This window comes from Diorhabda carinulata, chromosome 4 (assembly GCF_026250575.1).
Source record: "Diorhabda carinulata isolate Delta chromosome 4, icDioCari1.1, whole genome shotgun sequence".
NCBI classification, from domain to species: Eukaryota; Metazoa; Arthropoda; class Insecta; order Coleoptera; family Chrysomelidae; genus Diorhabda; species Diorhabda carinulata.
In genome coordinates, this window is record NC_079463.1 from 32,376,778 (window position 1) to 32,394,761 (window position 17,984).

The 17,984-nt window shown below is 32.4% G+C and overlaps 2 protein-coding genes across 4 annotated transcripts; one reads left to right on the top strand and one right to left on the bottom strand.

The window, feature by feature from the left end:
• Positions 1 to 988: 988 nt before the first annotated feature.
• LOC130893143 (elongation factor-like GTPase 1) lies at positions 989 to 5,807 on the bottom strand. 2 transcript variants are annotated; one of them, XM_057799001.1, is made up of 3 exons: positions 5,615 to 5,787; positions 2,925 to 5,556; positions 989 to 1,200 (listed from the first exon to the last, which is right to left on the bottom strand). In XM_057799001.1, exons 2-3 carry the CDS (start codon positions 5,528 to 5,530, stop codon positions 996 to 998), a joined length of 2,811 nt encoding a protein of 936 aa, XP_057654984.1. In that variant the 5' UTR covers positions 5,531 to 5,556; positions 5,615 to 5,787; the 3' UTR covers positions 989 to 995. The 2 variants fall into 2 exon arrangements, with proteins under 2 accessions (XP_057654984.1, XP_057654983.1); XM_057799000.1 differs by having other exon boundaries at positions 2,925 to 5,807.
• A 557-nt stretch (positions 5,808 to 6,364) lies between these two features.
• On the top strand, positions 6,365 to 17,902 carry LOC130893141 (focal adhesion kinase 1). Of its 2 annotated transcripts, none has more exons than XM_057798996.1 (14): positions 6,365 to 6,491; positions 6,743 to 6,866; positions 6,962 to 7,117; positions 7,170 to 7,337; positions 7,398 to 8,025; positions 8,077 to 8,199; positions 8,808 to 8,990; positions 9,042 to 9,452; positions 9,515 to 9,853; positions 9,910 to 10,628; positions 12,491 to 12,646; positions 12,739 to 12,942; positions 15,604 to 15,935; positions 16,992 to 17,902. In XM_057798996.1, the coding sequence occupies exons 2-14, from the start codon at positions 6,804 to 6,806 to the stop codon at positions 17,263 to 17,265; spliced, it is 3,756 nt and encodes a 1,251-aa protein (XP_057654979.1). In that variant the 5' UTR covers positions 6,365 to 6,491; positions 6,743 to 6,803; the 3' UTR covers positions 17,266 to 17,902. The 2 variants fall into 2 exon arrangements, with proteins under 2 accessions (XP_057654979.1, XP_057654980.1); XM_057798997.1 differs by having other exon boundaries at positions 9,910 to 10,061.
• The last annotated feature ends 82 nt before the right edge of the window (positions 17,903 to 17,984 follow it).

A 17,984-nucleotide genomic window follows, 5' to 3' on the forward strand; every position in this document is an offset into this window, starting at 1 on the left:
AAAATCTCGATCACGGGTGAATGCGATTTTCCTAACCTTGATCTTATATCATATACAGCCAACATTAAAATTTTGTGTGGGGTGAAAATTATACGTTTTTAGTATAGGGTGTCTCAAATAATATGAAAAAAGATTAATTAATGTTCAATTTTATATAAAACAAAAAGTTTTATACAACTTTTGCTGACGTATGTCACTGATTATTCTATTAGTAAAAGTTTCTTCTTCTTTTACAACTTTTTCGCGCGCTGTTCGACTTAACCTAAAATAATGTACTGTCATTTGTCAATACAATAAAAATCTCGATCGGGGGTGTATGCGATTTTCCTAACCTTCATCTTATATCATATACAGCCAACATTAAATTTTTGTGTGGGGTGAAAATTATACGTTTTTAGTATAGGGTGTCTCAAATAATATAAAAAAAGATTAATTAATGTTCAATTTTATATAAAACAAAAAGTTTTATACAACTTTTGCTGACGTATGTCACTGATTATTCTATTAGTAAAAGTTTCTTCTTCTTTTACAACTTTTTCGCGCGCTGTTCGACTTAACCTAAAATAATGTACTGTCATTTGTCAATACAATAAAAATCTCGATCACGGGTGAATGAGATTTTCCTAACCTTCATCTTATATCATATACAGCCAACATTAAATTTTTGTGTGGGGTGAAAATTATACGTTTTTAGTATAGGGTGTCTCAAATAATATAAAAAAAGATTAATTAATGTTCAATTTTATATAAAACAAAAAGTTTTAAACAACTTTTGCTGACGTATGTCACTGATTATTCTAATAGTAAAAGTTTCTTCTTCTTTTACAACTTTTTCGCGCGCTGTTCGACTTAACCTAAAATAATGTACTGTCATTTGTCATTACAATAAAAACCTCGATCGCGAGTGTTTGTGATTCTTCATTTTAGTCAGAAACGCGGGAAATGTAGGATTTTTTTGATATGTACAGACGAAATAAATAAACTTCAGTCGAGTACTATTTCTTTTTATTCAGAGTTCTTTGTTTTTCAGCATGAATAACAACTTCGTCGTCCACGTGTAAACCTTTACGTCTCCTAATTTCTTTTCTTAACCTACAAGCTCTTAACGCCGATTCGACATTGATTTCTGCGTCTTCTTCATCATCATCTTCAACTGGTTCGTAGAAGGGATCACCATCAATTTTTTCATAATGACTATACCTATAATTTAAAACATTCCTTTGTACCAATCGACACGAGATTTTTTTTAAACGATTATCAGATTAACTCGAGTGGGACTAATGCCCAAGAACGCCTCAATCTTCCGCAACCACCAATTAGGACACGTATACCACGTGTGAGGTAGCGCGACACGACTCGGACATGCTACACGTGCCGCGTGGTGATCCGCATATAGAAAACGTTGGGGTTCAACTTCCGAATCAGAATCCGGATGATGCTGAGGAGGAATTTGAAGGTCAGGTCGCGCTGCGTCGACAATTTGAGTCAGTGTGTTCAATCTTGTAGACGACAAAGCCACGTGCTGTGCTGCGTCACCTCATACGTGCTATACGTGTCCCAATTTGGGACCTAAACTTGATCTACGACTCGGATTTTTGAAATAGATCAACTTGACAAAAAATTCAATAAGAAAACACGATTTTGTCGATTAGATCAGGAAGTTAATCATCAATTATAGTCATCATAGTGTGCGTTATCATAGTTTTTCTACAAGTTGGATAATTTTTTACATTTACGAACGTCTAGGGCGCGTTGTTGTTGTAAAGGGTTTTCCAATAAGAGGTGTTATTTTGCACAGCCCGCTATTTCGGTAAATGTCACTTTTGAAACTGTCATTTTTTGACATTTGACAAGTAGAAACTACGCCATTAGTGAAAATGGAACGATACGCGCTACAACAACGCATTGAAATTATAAAAATTCACTATAAAAATGGTGAAAGTTTGGCGGTTCGTAAAACTAAAACATTTTTGGGTCGACGTGAAGCACCTTCTCGGACCGCAATACAGAAAAATTTGAGCTGTTGGGACAAGTTAGTGATGTGAAGAATAAAACCCGTGCACGTCGCTCAAGAACAACTGAGAATATTGCTGCTGTAGCCCAAAGTGTTGAAGAAAACCCAGGTTTGTCCATTCATCGTCGTTCTTCGGAATTAGCCATTCCACAAACGTCATTACACCGTATTTTGCATAAAGACTCGGGTCTTAACGCCTATAAAGTTCAGTTAATACAAGAACTCAAGCCGGCCGATCATCAACAACGTCGTGTCTTTGCTGATTGGGTCCTTGGGCCTATTTCCACCTTGGTGGTTACGTCAATAAACAAAATTATCGAATCCGGGACTCGGAAAACCCAAGAGTTATTGTTGAAAATCCTCTCCATCCTCAACGCGTGACTGTTCGGTGCGGTTTATGGTCTGGCGGTGTCATTGGACCTTACTTTTTCGAAAATGAGGCTGGAGCAACAGTTACGGTGAATGGATTGCGCTATCGAGACATGATTAATGATTTTTTATGGCCGGAATTGGATGGTATTGATTTGAACAACGTTTACTTTCAACAAGACGGCGCTACGTGCCACACAAGCAACGAAACCATCTCGATCTTTTACGGGAAGAGGTGATCACAATTGGCCACCGAGATCTTGTGATTTAACACCTTGCGACTTTTTCCTTTGGCGCCACGTCAAAGATAAGCTCCACGCCAACTGTCCAGCATCGATTCAAGACCTCAAAGATGGAATTCGTGAGTCTATCGAGGACATAGGGCAGCCGCTTTGCAATTTGGTTACGGAAAATTTCATGAAATATAAACATCCGACCATTTATCTCAAAAAATGACACCTCTTATTGGAAGACCCGCTAGTATTAGCATATACAGTGTGTCCATTATAAATCTATCGGAACTAGTTTCAAATACAATTACCTCAACGTTGGATTGGCTTGCCCGGACGTGGTTTTCCTAATATCACAAGCGAAGTCCCGGCTTTCTATAACAGGTATCTGCGCTTTGACTAGAAACACCCTTTCGTCGTCATCCATACCGACGCTATCGAGTATTTTCCCGTGTCGTTTATTCACTACGGTGTAAACTTTACCCAAAATACTGGGATTAACTTGTATTTCCGTCACGTAAATAGGTTCCATTAGGCGTTTTTCCCGTTTTTCCAATGCCCTTTTAAATAAATCGCGAATATTTGATTCGATACTCGACGTTGTTTGAGGTGAAATATCTTCTAGTTTAACGTCAGCGTTCAGTTCGAATTTTTTCACTATAAATACACAGTTGGATAAAGGTTCTTCGCACAATGGACCGGCTTTACATATATTATTGAAAGCTTTGGTAATACAGTGATCAAATAACGATCTTTTATCGCAAGTATTCAATTCGAAAAATATATTTCGGTTATAAGTGTTCGTGGTGTTTATTAAGAGGTTTATAAAGGTATCCGATTGACCCACGCTCCATATTTTCGTATGCAAATCCTTCCAAAACGAGTGAGAAAACGCCGCCTTTAACTGATTCGTTATATGCGTTAATGTCTTTTTAGTCACACTACTTTTAAACGATTTTTCCGCTATTTTATCTTCGATATTTATATTCCCGTACGATTTAGCGATATCGATGAAACTTTTATATTGATGCTCCTCGACCATCTTCAAGAAATCGTAATTATTTCTAATAACTTCCAAAATACCGTCAGGAACTGATACCGCAATAACTGATAAAGAAAAATATTCCGTATCCAAATTAACCGTATTTTCACTATCCTCCAAAAAATTATCATCTTTTTCTACAACGGTTTCTCTTAAAGACACCATCGGGCTCGACACGTGTATATCGATGTTGGCGAATTTATTTTTCAGATCCTCAATGCATTTTTCCAAATGCACGTCGCCCGCCGTGAGCAGGACTAGTTCCCCGGTCTCCTGCATTATAACTTCCACGCAAGAATCACTCTGCAATAAAAATTTTAATCCTTGACGGAGCAACGGCAACTCCTTAGGATTCACAGGTTCGATAGCATGTCTTACTACCGGATCTAACCTCGTATGTTCCACTAAAGGCACGACGTTTAAACTTGAAGATAAAGTTGAAGTTCTTATAACACAAGATTCCAAATTCCCGATACCACATAAGTTACCGGCAGGTATCGAATCCACTAGAGTTAATTCCCTTCCGAAAAGCATGTACAACTCTGTAATTGTAACTTTTGTAACATTAGGATTATTTTCTACGAATTTAATTGGGTCTGTTTCGATTTCGACTGGATCTGGTAGGTACGATCTATTAAGAACATACATCTCTTGACCCACATGGAGATTCCCGGTGAAAACTCTGGCTAGAGCTATAACTGCAACATCATCGTTGTTATCGTTGGAAGTTTGTTGTATAACTTCAGGTTTTGTTATTGTTTTTTCTGTTCTTGGTACGAAGGCTTTAGGTTTGTTCTGCGATAGGTTTCTTTTGCTCGTACAAAACATTTTCGATACATAAGATATCGAAGTAACATTCGTTTTATTAGAAATGTCCTCGAAATTAGGTCTTACATTTTCAATGCATTTACTAAGATATTGATCTTCGCAAAATCTATTAACAGAAAGAAGGTATTCGATCTTATTGTTGCCAATATTACAAGGTGAAGGTATTTTTTTTAAACATTGTAATAATATAGTAGAAGCTAGAGGTTTCCAAGCTTGTAATATCGCTCTAACTTGTACTTTAGGATCATTGTGAGTCATATCTCTAGTTATTGTTGTAATATTCAATTTTTCCAGTATTTTACTAATTTTATCTTTCTCCATTCTTAATATAAGACTTTCGTATATATGTACAATGGTTTTTAAACAAAATTGTACAAATAAATTACATTTCTTCTTATCAACGGCCCCAGTTTTGATCTCCTTTGTTGAATTAATGTAGCAATCGAAATTCCAAATTTTTTTATTTAAAGAATCCACTGTTTCACCTTTAACTAAATTAACGAATAATTTAGCTATTTGTTCCGTAGTGAAACCCCAACCGTCTACTGCACTAGCGAATATCACATTACCGCTATCAGGACTGAATAACAATCCTGTATCTTCTATATCGATTTCACTACTATTAAACTCGTATTGATATACTTCAGCTATGGTGGCATTGCAATCTTCTATAACTCTTAAAATACATTGAAATATTTCATCTATTGATTTTTTTAATTCCACTATCAACCGATCGAATTTATTCAACACTAATATCATTTTCGCATGTTCTTTGAAAGCATTCTTTATCGATTCCCTTGTTTGTACACAAACACCTTCAACTAGATCTACTAGAATAATAGCACCGTCGCACACCCTCAGAGCTGCTCCTACTTCAGTCGAAAAATCTATATGACCCGGTGTATCGACGAGGTTTAATAAAATTTTTTTATAATTATTATCGTCGTCTTGTACTAGATTTAATAGTGAAACGGTACTGCTTTTCATCGTAATTCCACGTTGTTGCTCGTCTGGTCTATCGTCTAAGTAACGAAGAAACCCCGCCATTCGTTTACTAACCAAACGATTTGTAGCTAAAAGAGAATCAGCAACAGTTGTTTTTCCGTGATCAACATGAGCTAATATACATACATTTCTGATACAATTCGGATCGTTCATACAAAAATGTATTTCTTCTATTGTAGGTTTTATAGAATTCATGACGAAATATTTGTTTTTTTTTTTATATTGCACTCACAATTCACTAAATAAATACTAATACGTCCTCACACTTTAATAAACACGAGTTATAATTATACACTATTGATAATAAAAGAAGAAGAGTGTCAAAAGTCAAAAAATTATACGCAGTTGCCACGATTCCTGGTTTCTAAGAATAAACATACATCTTTAAAGTTATTTAAAAAGTGTTTATTTTACTGTTTTATATGGTAATGTGTTTTGTATCACAATTAAATCTAAAAAAACATCATTTAATGTGTAGTTTCCGCTTTTATTAGTTTTAATAAAGTCTGTTAACTCCCAGGATAACGAACTTTTTACTTGAATATTGATAAATCTCACAAAAACTCAAGGATTCTTCCCTAACCCAATCTGTCAGACTGTCTTCTGAATAATGTAGTTGCTTTCCTGAAAATATCACTCATCTGTATCTTTCTGATTGGTCCTAAATGACGTCAAAGTTTTAAACAGTAAGAACGACAAAGAAGGGAAATAACACGATCTGATTTTATAAGCAAGTAGACGAAGATAGAAAGTGATAAATCGTTTATATATTGCTCTCTCTATCTTTAATATTAACTCTATGGACGATATTCGAATATAAATTCTCGTATAGGGGTAATCGCTAGGTTTACAGATTTTTGCACATCAACGGCAACGCTGTAATTAAAATTCAGACACTGTCACTAGTAGGAAGTTTCAAGTCAAAATTAATAGACGAAAAATGTTTTAAATGTAAACTAATTGTGGGAAATGGCAAATGATATTAAAAATAGCAACACCAAATGTGAGTAAAATATATTATATGCAACTTCAAATAAATAATACCAAGTTTATTATTATTATAATTTGATCTAGTTTATGTATACATCTTCAACTGTGACCAAAAATGCTTTGAAAACGAATCATTTCAAGTTTTATTCGTTTATAATTTTGGGTTATTGAAATTAAAATACGTCGTCACGTTTATATAAGAATATCAACTTCAGTTTGAATATGTACGTGAAATAAGTTACATTTAACTGACTATATTTTCAGTGGTGTTAATCAACGATGGTCTGTAATAGCTTTATACTAACATACATCGTCAATAACAAATATGGATAATTCCGACAAGATATTACAAACTAATTTAATGATGGCAGATAAGGCTACCGTAAAGGTAAACAAGATGTCTTCTATTTTGATTCAGATTAGGTTACAATAAAAATTAATATATTTAAAATAGAGATTTACAGTTTAAAATTCTTATACCAGGTTCATCTTCCAAATGGAGGTTTCAACGTGATTCGGTACAGTGATACAGTTGAAATTAAAGGAATAATCCAGACTGTTACCGAACGATTAGCACCAGGAGAAAGATACTATAACGGGCTTTACGCTTTAAGATTATCCAGGGCGTCTTTAACAGAGGTTTGTTCGACAAATTTCCACTAGATTTAGTATTTGATTAATTTTATTCTAGATCCATTGGCTACATCAGGATACCACAATGAAACAAGTACAAGAAAAGTATCTAACAAAACATCCTTACTCAGAATGGAGATATGATCTGAGGATCCGTTATCTACCCCCTAATCTAAAGGACTTTTATGAAAAAGATAAAGTTACCTTCTATTATTATTACGATCAGGTAAACTTCCTTATTCGTTGTTTATTAATCACTGAAAGAGGAAAAAATTTTCTTTTTTAGGTGCGAAGTGATTACCACGCTGAGTTTCACAAAAAGATTGATCAAGACACTGCGATCCAATTGTGCTGTTTGGAGATTCAGAAATATCTGAAAGACAGGCCCCAGCATACTCAAGAGAAAAAATTCAATTTGGAATATTTGGAAAAAGAAATAGGAATGCAGAAGTTTCTTCCCAACGGTATATTGGAAAAGATGAAATCGAAATCATTGAGGAAATCCATACAGATGCAACTGAAAAAAATTTCTCATCTTTCTGTTGTTGAAAGTGCATTCAAATATTTAGAAATTCTCAAACATCACATAAACTTCGACGAAGAACGATTCAGAGTGGATTTCGGTTCTAGTTTTACGGTTCCAGTAGAATTGGTGATTGGTCCGACAATTGGAATATCTCATTCAGTTGATTCTAAGAAGATTGCCGATTTTGATCAGATCAGAGCAATCCAGATACTTGTAAACGATTACAGAGCCAATACCAAGGCTACTGTACAGTTAAAAATAGCAGGATCGCAAGATTTGGTTTTTTTCTCTTGTACTAATTTGGAGATAGCAGAAAGTCTGGCAGATTTATTAGATGGATATTGTAGATTACATTCGCATTCCCAAAAATCGATTTGGAATCAAAAAGGTAACAATATGGAGTTTTTAAATGGGTAATTAACAACAATTTAATTTCTAGATACCAAAGATTACATTTCGCTAAAATCGCAATGTTCGGATGGAGACACTTACTCCACAAGAACAATGTTGTCTGAAGATTACGCCGAAATTGTAGAGGAGGGAGATTACTCCATACCTGCAGGTAAATATTCCTTCTTCTTTAGCAATAACTGTATTTTTCAAAATAAGAAATGTTTATTCAGTATAAATCATTTTTACACAATCTTTGTATGTAGTAGTTCAAATGTACCCCTTTTCTCAAAATAAGAAGTATTTATTTAGTATAAATCATATTTATATAATCTTTGTATCTAGTAGTTCAAATGTACCCCGTTTTTCAAACTAAATATTTATTTAGTATAAACCATATTTACAAAATATTTGCAAGTAGTAGTTCAAATCAGAAATAACTTGTTTTTTTTTTTTAGAATAAGGACTATTTAGTATAAACCATATTCACATAATATTTATGTAGTAATTTAAATGTACCCTGTTCTATATAAATATGTCATATTTTAAAAATAACTTTTGTAGTTGTTCAAATTTATTTTGTTCTATAAATATGCCATTTTTCAGAAATAACTTGATTTTTTTCAATATGAGAACTTCATTTAAAAAAAATCTCATTTACACAATCTTCTTATGTAGTAGTTCAAATGTACCCTATTTTATAAATCTATGTATACTCGACTGGAGGTAGGCAAATTATTTAGTTTATTACTGGGTCTAACTAAAAATATTTTTTTTTAGTTAAAAATTATGAACTTGTCAGAACTCAGATAGAATTGCAGGATATATTGGGAGAGGGCCAGTTCGGTGACGTACATAAAGGCATATTCAAAACAAAAGATGGCGTTTGCATTCCAATTGCTGTTAAAACATGTAAAGGAGATGCTGATCTTGCTACTACAGAAAAATTCTTAGAAGAAGCTTGTACGTAATATTTTTAACAATATTTAATCGTTACAAAAATTTTATTTTTAGATATAATGCAGAAATTCGATCACCAGCACATTATCAAATTGATAGGAGTGTGTTCTGAATCTCCGGTGTGGATAGTGATGGAACTGGCTAAATTAGGAGAGTTGCGATCTTATTTACAAAAAAATAAGAATCGATTAGACCTCTCGACACTTTTACTTTATGCATTCCAATTATCGACAGCTTTAAGTTACTTAGAATCTAAGAAATATGTACACAGAGATATAGCTGCTAGGAACGTGCTTGTTAGTAATGACAAGTGTGTAAAATTGGCGGATTTCGGTTTGTCCAGGTGGATGGGAGACGATCAAAGTTACTATAAAGCCTCCAAAGGGAAATTACCAATTAAGTGGATGAGTCCGGAAAGTATTAATTTCAGGAGATTTACCACAGCTAGTGATGTCTGGATGTTCGGTCAGCAATCTTTAGGTTAATTCATATTACATATATTTATAGGTAGTTTTTTTAATTTTTAGGCGTTTGTATCTGGGAAATTCTAATGTTTGGAATCAAACCTTTCCAAGGTGTTAAAAACAACGACGTCATAGGAAAAATAGAGAATGGAGAACGTTTAGCTTTACCTCCAAATTGTCCTCCACGTTTATATTCTCTAATGTCACAGTGTTGGTCGTATGAACCCAGTAAAAGACCGAATTTTAAAGATATCAAAGAAATACTACAAGAAATTTTATATGAAGAAAGAAGCGTACAACAAGATACTTTAAGAAGAGAAAATAGAAAAATGGCAGCCATGTCTTGGGGTCCTAACGATGATTTTCTACCACCACCAAAACCTTCTCGATACCCCATGCACGGTAAATTATTTCAAAACAAACCATTTATGATGTTGATGGTATCAACATTTTTTTAGCAATGGATGTTTTGTCACTTCAAGAAGACCTTCCTCAGCCTGTAGTATCCCAAACTTACATAGTGGCGCAAAATCCGGAGGTCCTGGCTCATCTAATGAAAGAAAACGAATGCAGAGGCTTCAGCGCAGCAGGTTACACCACACCAGCTTCGGTATTTAACACAGTAGCTGTAAACTTCCAAAAAAAGGATACCATTGATCCTATTCTCGTAACAGAACCAATACCTATCCAAAATCTCCAGAAACTCGATCCAGAGGTTCCCGAAACTCCCGAATCCGATAAAAAAATTTGTACAATCGAAAGAACGTCGTCGCGTTCCAGTACGAGTAGCAATACTCCAAAAACGGGATCGTTGGAAAGGAATTTATCAGGAGGATCTCCCCAATTGGGGAATACATTGGAACGTAATACGATTCCGCAAAGCGTTTCGGGCGTTTTTAGTCCCAAGCTCGGTTCTTTGGAAAGAAAATCGCACAATACTTCATCGAGAATGGGATCGTTGGAACGTCAACAAAAATTCCCGTCTCGAATGGGATCTCTGGATCGAAACACCCATTTACAAACCTGTAGTTACGATATTAGTAAAATCCCCGGTTTTCATCAGTTTAATGATAAGGGAGGTCAATATTCAGAAGAAAATATATACGATTTCGGCGGGGCGGATGTAAAAAGTTGCGCTCACAAACAGCAATTTTTCGTGCAAAAATATGCGTCTCAGGTTCGAAAGATGCACGATGGTTTTTGTTTTCGTTTGAAAAATAGCTTGGCTTATGGAATGAGTAAAAGTTTTTTTTTTTTTTTTCAATTAGCATCACTTGTGTGTGTTTTTTTATGCAAATAATTAATTTTTTTTTTTTCAAATACCAGTGGTGGAATGTGTTTACTAATATGACACTTCCTGTGAAATTTATGTTTTAGTGGGAAGAAGTATATTAAAAAAAAGATGAAACGAGTATTGAAAATAAACAAGAAACGGCTGAATTGGTTACTCGGTTTCATAGGAATGAAGAAAAATGGATTACAGAAAAAAAAATAATGCAGGAAACACCAATAAAAAAACGTACAACAGGAATCAGAATATATCCCGACAACTGAATAGACTGAGTTGGAATTTCTTGAACCATTCGTTCATGAAATATCACAACTTTTGATAAAATGTTTTGATTCCTTTTGAAAACAAATTGTCTGATGGTAGTTCAAATGTCTCCTTTCAGTATTCTTCAAAAAGAGATGAGGCAATAGTTGTTAGTAGTTCAAATGTCTCTTTTCAAAATTTATAGTATTGTATTCTTCGAGAAGAGATGAAACGATAAAACCCCCATTCAAACCGTCTAATTCAAATTTTCAATAAGGATAATTGGTAGTAAATAAAATCAGGAACTCCAATAAAAAGTTCCAGGACTCTTATCATCTAACAGTAATCGAGTGATGTAATCAATAATGCGTTTTAAGAACAGATGGGCACCTAAATTGTATATCAGTAGTTCAAATGTCTCTTTTCATAATTGAAATGAAGCAATGAAACCCGCACTTATTCTGTCTGATTCAAATTTTCAATAAGGAAAAGAGGAATTGGTAATTCATAAAATCAGGACCTTCCAATAAAAATTTTCAGGACATTGAGTGATGTAACTAAAAGTGTGTTGGATTTTGTTGAAATGATTCATCAGTAGTTCAAAAGTCTCTTTCTAAAATTTTATTCTTCAAGAGAATATGAAGCAATAGTTGTTGGTAGTTCAAATGTCTCTTTTCGAAATTGAATTCTACAAGAAAAGATGAAGCAATAAGACCCCCATTGATTCAATCAGAAACTTTCCAATAAAAAGTTCCGGGACTCTTATCATCTAACAATAATTGAGTGGTGTAACTGAAAGTTTTATTTCCATTTTTTCAGTAAAAAAACAAGGTTTAGATTTGTTTCTACTGTTTAGTATCAAAAGGAACTATCCTTAATACAATTTTTGAAGCCTCAAGGACTAATTTGTTTCTATACTTTCATATTTCAGTCACGTATAATCCACAATTTTTATAATTGCATCAAATTTCGTGTTTGCATCATTAATATTGATAATTTTAATAGACACATGCATGTAGTTGCATTTTTTTTCTCGTTTACTGTGTGTTGTTTTTAAATTTTGGCTTGTGGTTATTTTAGAAATGATTTTGTAATGCTGACACCTTCGTACACAAATTTTACTAAATTTTTTTTAATTTAATATTGCTTGACTCATTGGTTAATTATTTTTACGTTAATTATATAAAAACAAACAAATTATTTTCAACTTTACTCAATGATCTACAATTTTGACTAGATAAATTGAAAAACTAGTTTATGGTGCAACTGGGGTACAAAAATTTGAGAATAAACAATAATGTTGAGTTGATTTTTTAAACTTAGGCTAAAATTTTGATAAAATTATTTAATCTCAATTTAATTCAAAATAAAAAAATACTCTTTCAACTAATTAAACATAATATGTTCCCCATTGGCAATTATCATGGATCGAGTAAAGTTGTGATTTGTTGGTTTTTCTATAGATACTTCCCCGGATAAAAAATATCGATGTACATATTTTACAGTGTATTCCATCCACTTACGAAGATCAAATGCTATCAGAAGAAAGTAAATACGAAAATTCAGTTCCCTTCGACATTGAACTGAGAAAAAAACTCAAACAACAGCAAGAAGAATCCGAAGAGGATTCCAAATGGTTATCGGAATCCGAAACACATTTGGTAAATATATTTTTGTAATATTAGGTATGGGGTTATTTAAAATTCCTTTTAAGGGATGAAAATTGGTGTTGATGTATGATTTTATCTTACAGAAAAGGCTGAGTATGAATCAAGAACAAGATACTACGGAAAATCGACCTATTAGTTACCTGAATTTTGAGGATTGTGAAAGAAGCAACGGAGCTTTACATGTAGATTTACACAGCAGTACGGATTCAGTAAATAGCCAGATGCTTAATGAGAATAAAGACTCCTTGTCTCAATGTGAATCATCCGTAAACGAAAAGGATAAAAAGGTTAGTTCTTTATTTATTTCTTCATAAGTTTTAGGGAATTTTTAGTTGGGTCAATATTTAATTTTGTAAAAAACGATATTTAATATAATTTTTTACTATTGAAATTGACACACCAAAATGTAGTATAGAATATTTCTAGTCATCTACGAAATAGATTTAAACTTGGCAACATGTTGAATTCTTTTGAATATTTTCATCAAAAATTGATTTTTTTTGAAGTACTAATGATTTACAAAAATAAATCAAATACGGTAATCGTTAAAATAATTATTTTATTACAAAAAAACAAAAGTAAAATGTCTACTAGTAATTATATTTGAAAAAAAAATAAATATTTTTTTAAATATGGAAATGGTGTCATATCTTTTCTTTTGTTTCGGTTATTTTTCCGGCGCACTTAAAACAAAAACGAGATATAACCTAACCTAACCAAAATTTCAACACTTTTGTTGCCAATAAAAAATCCAAAAACCGTGAAATTTGTCTTCAAAAACTGTACTTGAACTTTGTTTCGAAAAATATCGTATATAACCAAACAATTTGAAAAAAAACAATCGAATATCATAATTTGAATAATTTTCACAAATTATTGAACATTTTTGAGTCTGATTTTTGTTAAAATTTTGGTTTTCAAATTCTGATCTCATATTTATCTTTAACACGTCGCAATATTGAACAATTTGAAGAAAAAAAAAGGTAATAATAAATTTTTTCATGACCAAAAAATTGTTATTGTTTATATAGTTTATTTTAAAATCATTGAAATGAGTGTAAATTTGTTGCACCCTCAATATAAGAAACATTGAATGGGGCACCACCCCACTTTACAAAATTTAAAACTTATGACCATGTCGTCAAGGCGCTACATTTGGTTGCATTAACACTAAATATTATATTCTGGTATGATTTATTAAAATTTTGAAAAATGTAATATAAACCAACACAATAATCAGTTAAAATTTGTCAATAATTATATAAAAATCGAATCGAACATTTACCTCCACCTACCAAACACATTTTATCACACAACACTTTTCATCACTTAAAATTTTCACATTTTCACTTACACAATTGATTATCACAAATTATAAACACTTATCACCACCATGGAAGGAATTTATTTATTCAAATCTGGAACATCTCACACCGCTGACGTGTCTTATCTTTAAGCGTTACTCAAATGTTCTCGAAGTCGTCACTAATAGTTGTTATATCGCGAAACTTATTATTTAATTATTAATTTAAGTCCACCACTTTCAATCTTGTTTTTTTTCTCATTTTTTACGTAAGTTCTCAAGTTTGGGAATTTTTGGTAAGCTTCATCACTTGATATAACAAATTATAACAGCCAATCCATCTTGTTTCACATTTCTATTTTTATTTTATATATATATTCCTGTTTACACAACTTAGAACTTAAATATATTTTATTACTTAAGTTAATAATTCCCTCATTATAACAAGTAGTAATCATTTTACCCGTACAAATTTAAAAAAAAAAACGCAAAAATAACCAAAGTACGTTTGGTTATAATGTCCCGAACATATTAAAATTCTATATTGCAAAGTCTAGCTGTCTGGATGTTTTAGTTGGCAATGTTGCCGGATATTCTATTGCAACCACGTATTGTATTAAAAATATCACTCGTTTAGAAGCACCGTAACAATTATAATTAAATAAATTATAACAGACGTTTCGTATATTTAGTTTTGTATAAATTTATTAATAACGATTGATTTAACATTACAAAAACTTTATTAAACAATCTCGTTGAAAATATTTGTTTCTAAGGTAAACTTGGCAACTTGTAAACTTTGGTTCGTGATGGCAGTTATATAATTTTGAAACAGTAGAAGTTGTTTTTTCTGTTTATTTGGGTGAGTCTGTGAAATAAAACTACATTTTACAATATTTTTTTTATTATAAATTTCGTATAAAATATCTATTTCCATTCATGTCTAAGATTAAACTTGGTAATAAACTTTTTAGATCGTTGATGAATGACGTCACCTAAACAATACGAAAAAATAAATGTTGTTTTTTAAATAAAATGACGTTATTTGTTTGTAGTTTATAATTATTTCTAAAATATAATTGTTTGTTCTACATATTTCATTTCAGTTAAACCTACAGAGTATATGTAAAATAAATTTCTTTACTTTTTACATTTGTATGTATAATCAGACGCCATATTGTGAGAAAAGTTACGAGACATAATACAGTCGTGTTTCTTAATAGAATATAATGATTACAACGTTGCCAATTTTAATTATATAAATATTAATTTTCTTTGTCGATTTTATTTAATCCATATTTAAATGAGATGTTTAAATGGGTAAAAAAAGATTTTATAAAGCTTTTCAATGTTAAATGATGTAAATGACAACTTACGTCATTTACAATAATATGAGAACTTTTGAACTATTTTTTTAAACTAACCTTTAATGATACAAGAAAAAAACGTTAAAAAAATTAAATTTGAAACATTCACATACAAGTACGGGATATTTGTGACGAAATGAATAACGACAAATCGATTGCAAAATACACTGGAAGAAATTGATACTAGATGAACAAATCAATGCGAAGTTTTTTATGCCCCATTTCGAACAACTCAAAACTGCTTTCTGTCCAACTCTTCTTCGAGTTTATATTTTTAGGAATTGACTCAAAACCCGACGGCGAATCTCGATCGTACCCACGACCGTGTGTACGAATGTACAACTGATGTAGTCAGGGCCGTAATGACCCTATCGCAGGGCGTCCAACAAGCGGCCGCCGATGATTATTTGGATCTAGTCAAAAAAGTCGGAATAGAACTTCGATCTCTACTCAGTAGCGTTGATAATATCGTATCGTATTTCCCAACAATAGTCCAAAGGGAAGTCGAAATGGCCCATAAAGTTTTATCAAAAGATATGGCCGAATTGGTTAACGCTATGAAATTAGCGCAACAGTACAGCAGTACTACTTTAGATGCCGAATACAGAAAGTGAGTGTACCATTTAAATTTGTAATATTTTTCATAATACCAACCTTAAATCCACTAAACTTCAATTTCTGTTGTACGAGGTCGGTTCAAAAAGCTGTATATCGCGCGGTTGTATGTTTCGAAGTTTATTATGCTTAAATTACACATTTAATAACAATTAACAGGTTTAAGGTAAAAAAGTTGCACCACCTCAAGTGCGTACACTTAAAATTTCGAGTTTTGCCTTCACCTATACCCTCGAAAAATGGGTGCAATTTAAAAAAAATCGCATATTTTTCAACGTTTGTGTTTGTTAATCGACTAGAATTACACGTTTTTGATTTCTCGTGGTCTACCAATTAACCTCACTATGTATATTTTTAAACGACCTTCTGCTATATCAAATAATAAAAAAGTGATTTTCAGTTGCACCCTGCAACTTCCTAGGGCGGAGAGGGGGGGGTTAATGTGGTATTTTATTTCATTATGGCGTTCACTCGTAAAAATTTCTTTTTGAGGTCTCGTATACCGAAATCTATCTCGTTCTGAGCAATCCAGATCGTTTATGAGAGGGGGGAGTGGGGGGAAGTTGTTGTACTGATCATTTTTCTCCCAATTCGATTCTCTATCCATCCATATAAATATTTATGTCAGCTCTTGTTCGTTATTGATGAGAGGCATCTAATACGTCCGACAACATGTCGGTGACCGAAAACGATACAACCGTCCTGTATATTATGCCGAATAAGATATATATACGAAATATTAATGTTATAAGTTACAAGCTTTGTTATAATTTTTCGTCTCGATACAACGGTTCGTGTTTGTTAATCGACTAGAATTACACGTTTTTGATTTATCGCGGTCTACTAATCAACATCAAAGCCAATGAAAGGTGACAAAAATGTTAAAACTATAAATATTTTCGGTGATTAATAAATCGATCATATTTGAACCGTCCTCGTATATGTTCCTTTTCTTTCAATTCCTGTGGTACTTCCCCCATTATATGCTCTCAAATGCTACAAGTTTTTTTTTACATAATCCACCATAAGATGTTGTTTTTTCTTGATATAGAGGTATGCTAGGTGCAGCTCACATCCTAGCTATGGATTCCAAAAATCTACTAGACGTCGTTGATTCTATAAGACTGCGACATCCTCAAATTAGTTCACAAATATTCAAACCAGAAGAAACTTCTTCCGATTGTGAGAAAAATCCCATAATAGAAGATGAAGAAAAGTGTGATAGTATGCAGCTTTATTCTAGTTCGCCTACTCCTATATCTTGTACTCCCCTGTATACAGATAACCAATCGACTTCGTGTTCTGATAAAATTTTGAATAATTAATTGAAATTAATTATCGAATGGTATTAATACAAATAATGTTTGCTTTTGAAATTAAATATCGTTAGATAGGACCGAAGAGTTTTATAGAAACTAGATTTGTTTTGTGATTTAGCTTTAATTAAATCCGTCTTCCTTTCTGAAAATGTTGGATAAATACTCAATTAAGTTGATAGATTACAACATCGAAGCATTTCGTTGTAAGTTTCGGTGAAAAATTTGAGTTCTGGTCACTAGAAAACTGACACGATTATCGTATCAAATAGAGCTGTTTTCTCAGTGTGTTTTGGTCATCTTTTCCTATGAATTGTCATTATATGATCCCGATTTTAAATCAACTTATATTTTAATCTATATCTATTATGTATTGTGTTTAGTTGTATAAAAGTGTATAGGACGAGGTTTGTGTTTGATAAAATTGATAATTATTAAAAATATTGAAATAATTTAACCCCAGCTATGTAGAAAACATTGACGAACCACTAAAGAAGAAGAAGACAACAGTGGAGTTTGACAATTACTAGTTATCAAATTAAAAAAAAAATATTTAAATACAAAATAAAGAGCGAGTTAATATTTATAAATAAATGATGTCTCATTGTAATACTTGTTTATCATAAATAAATTGGTTCATAACTAACAGTTTTTGTTTTCATTCTTACACTCCCTTAACCGCCAGACTGTGAGTTAAATGACGTTAAATACGTTTCCTATGAAACGAT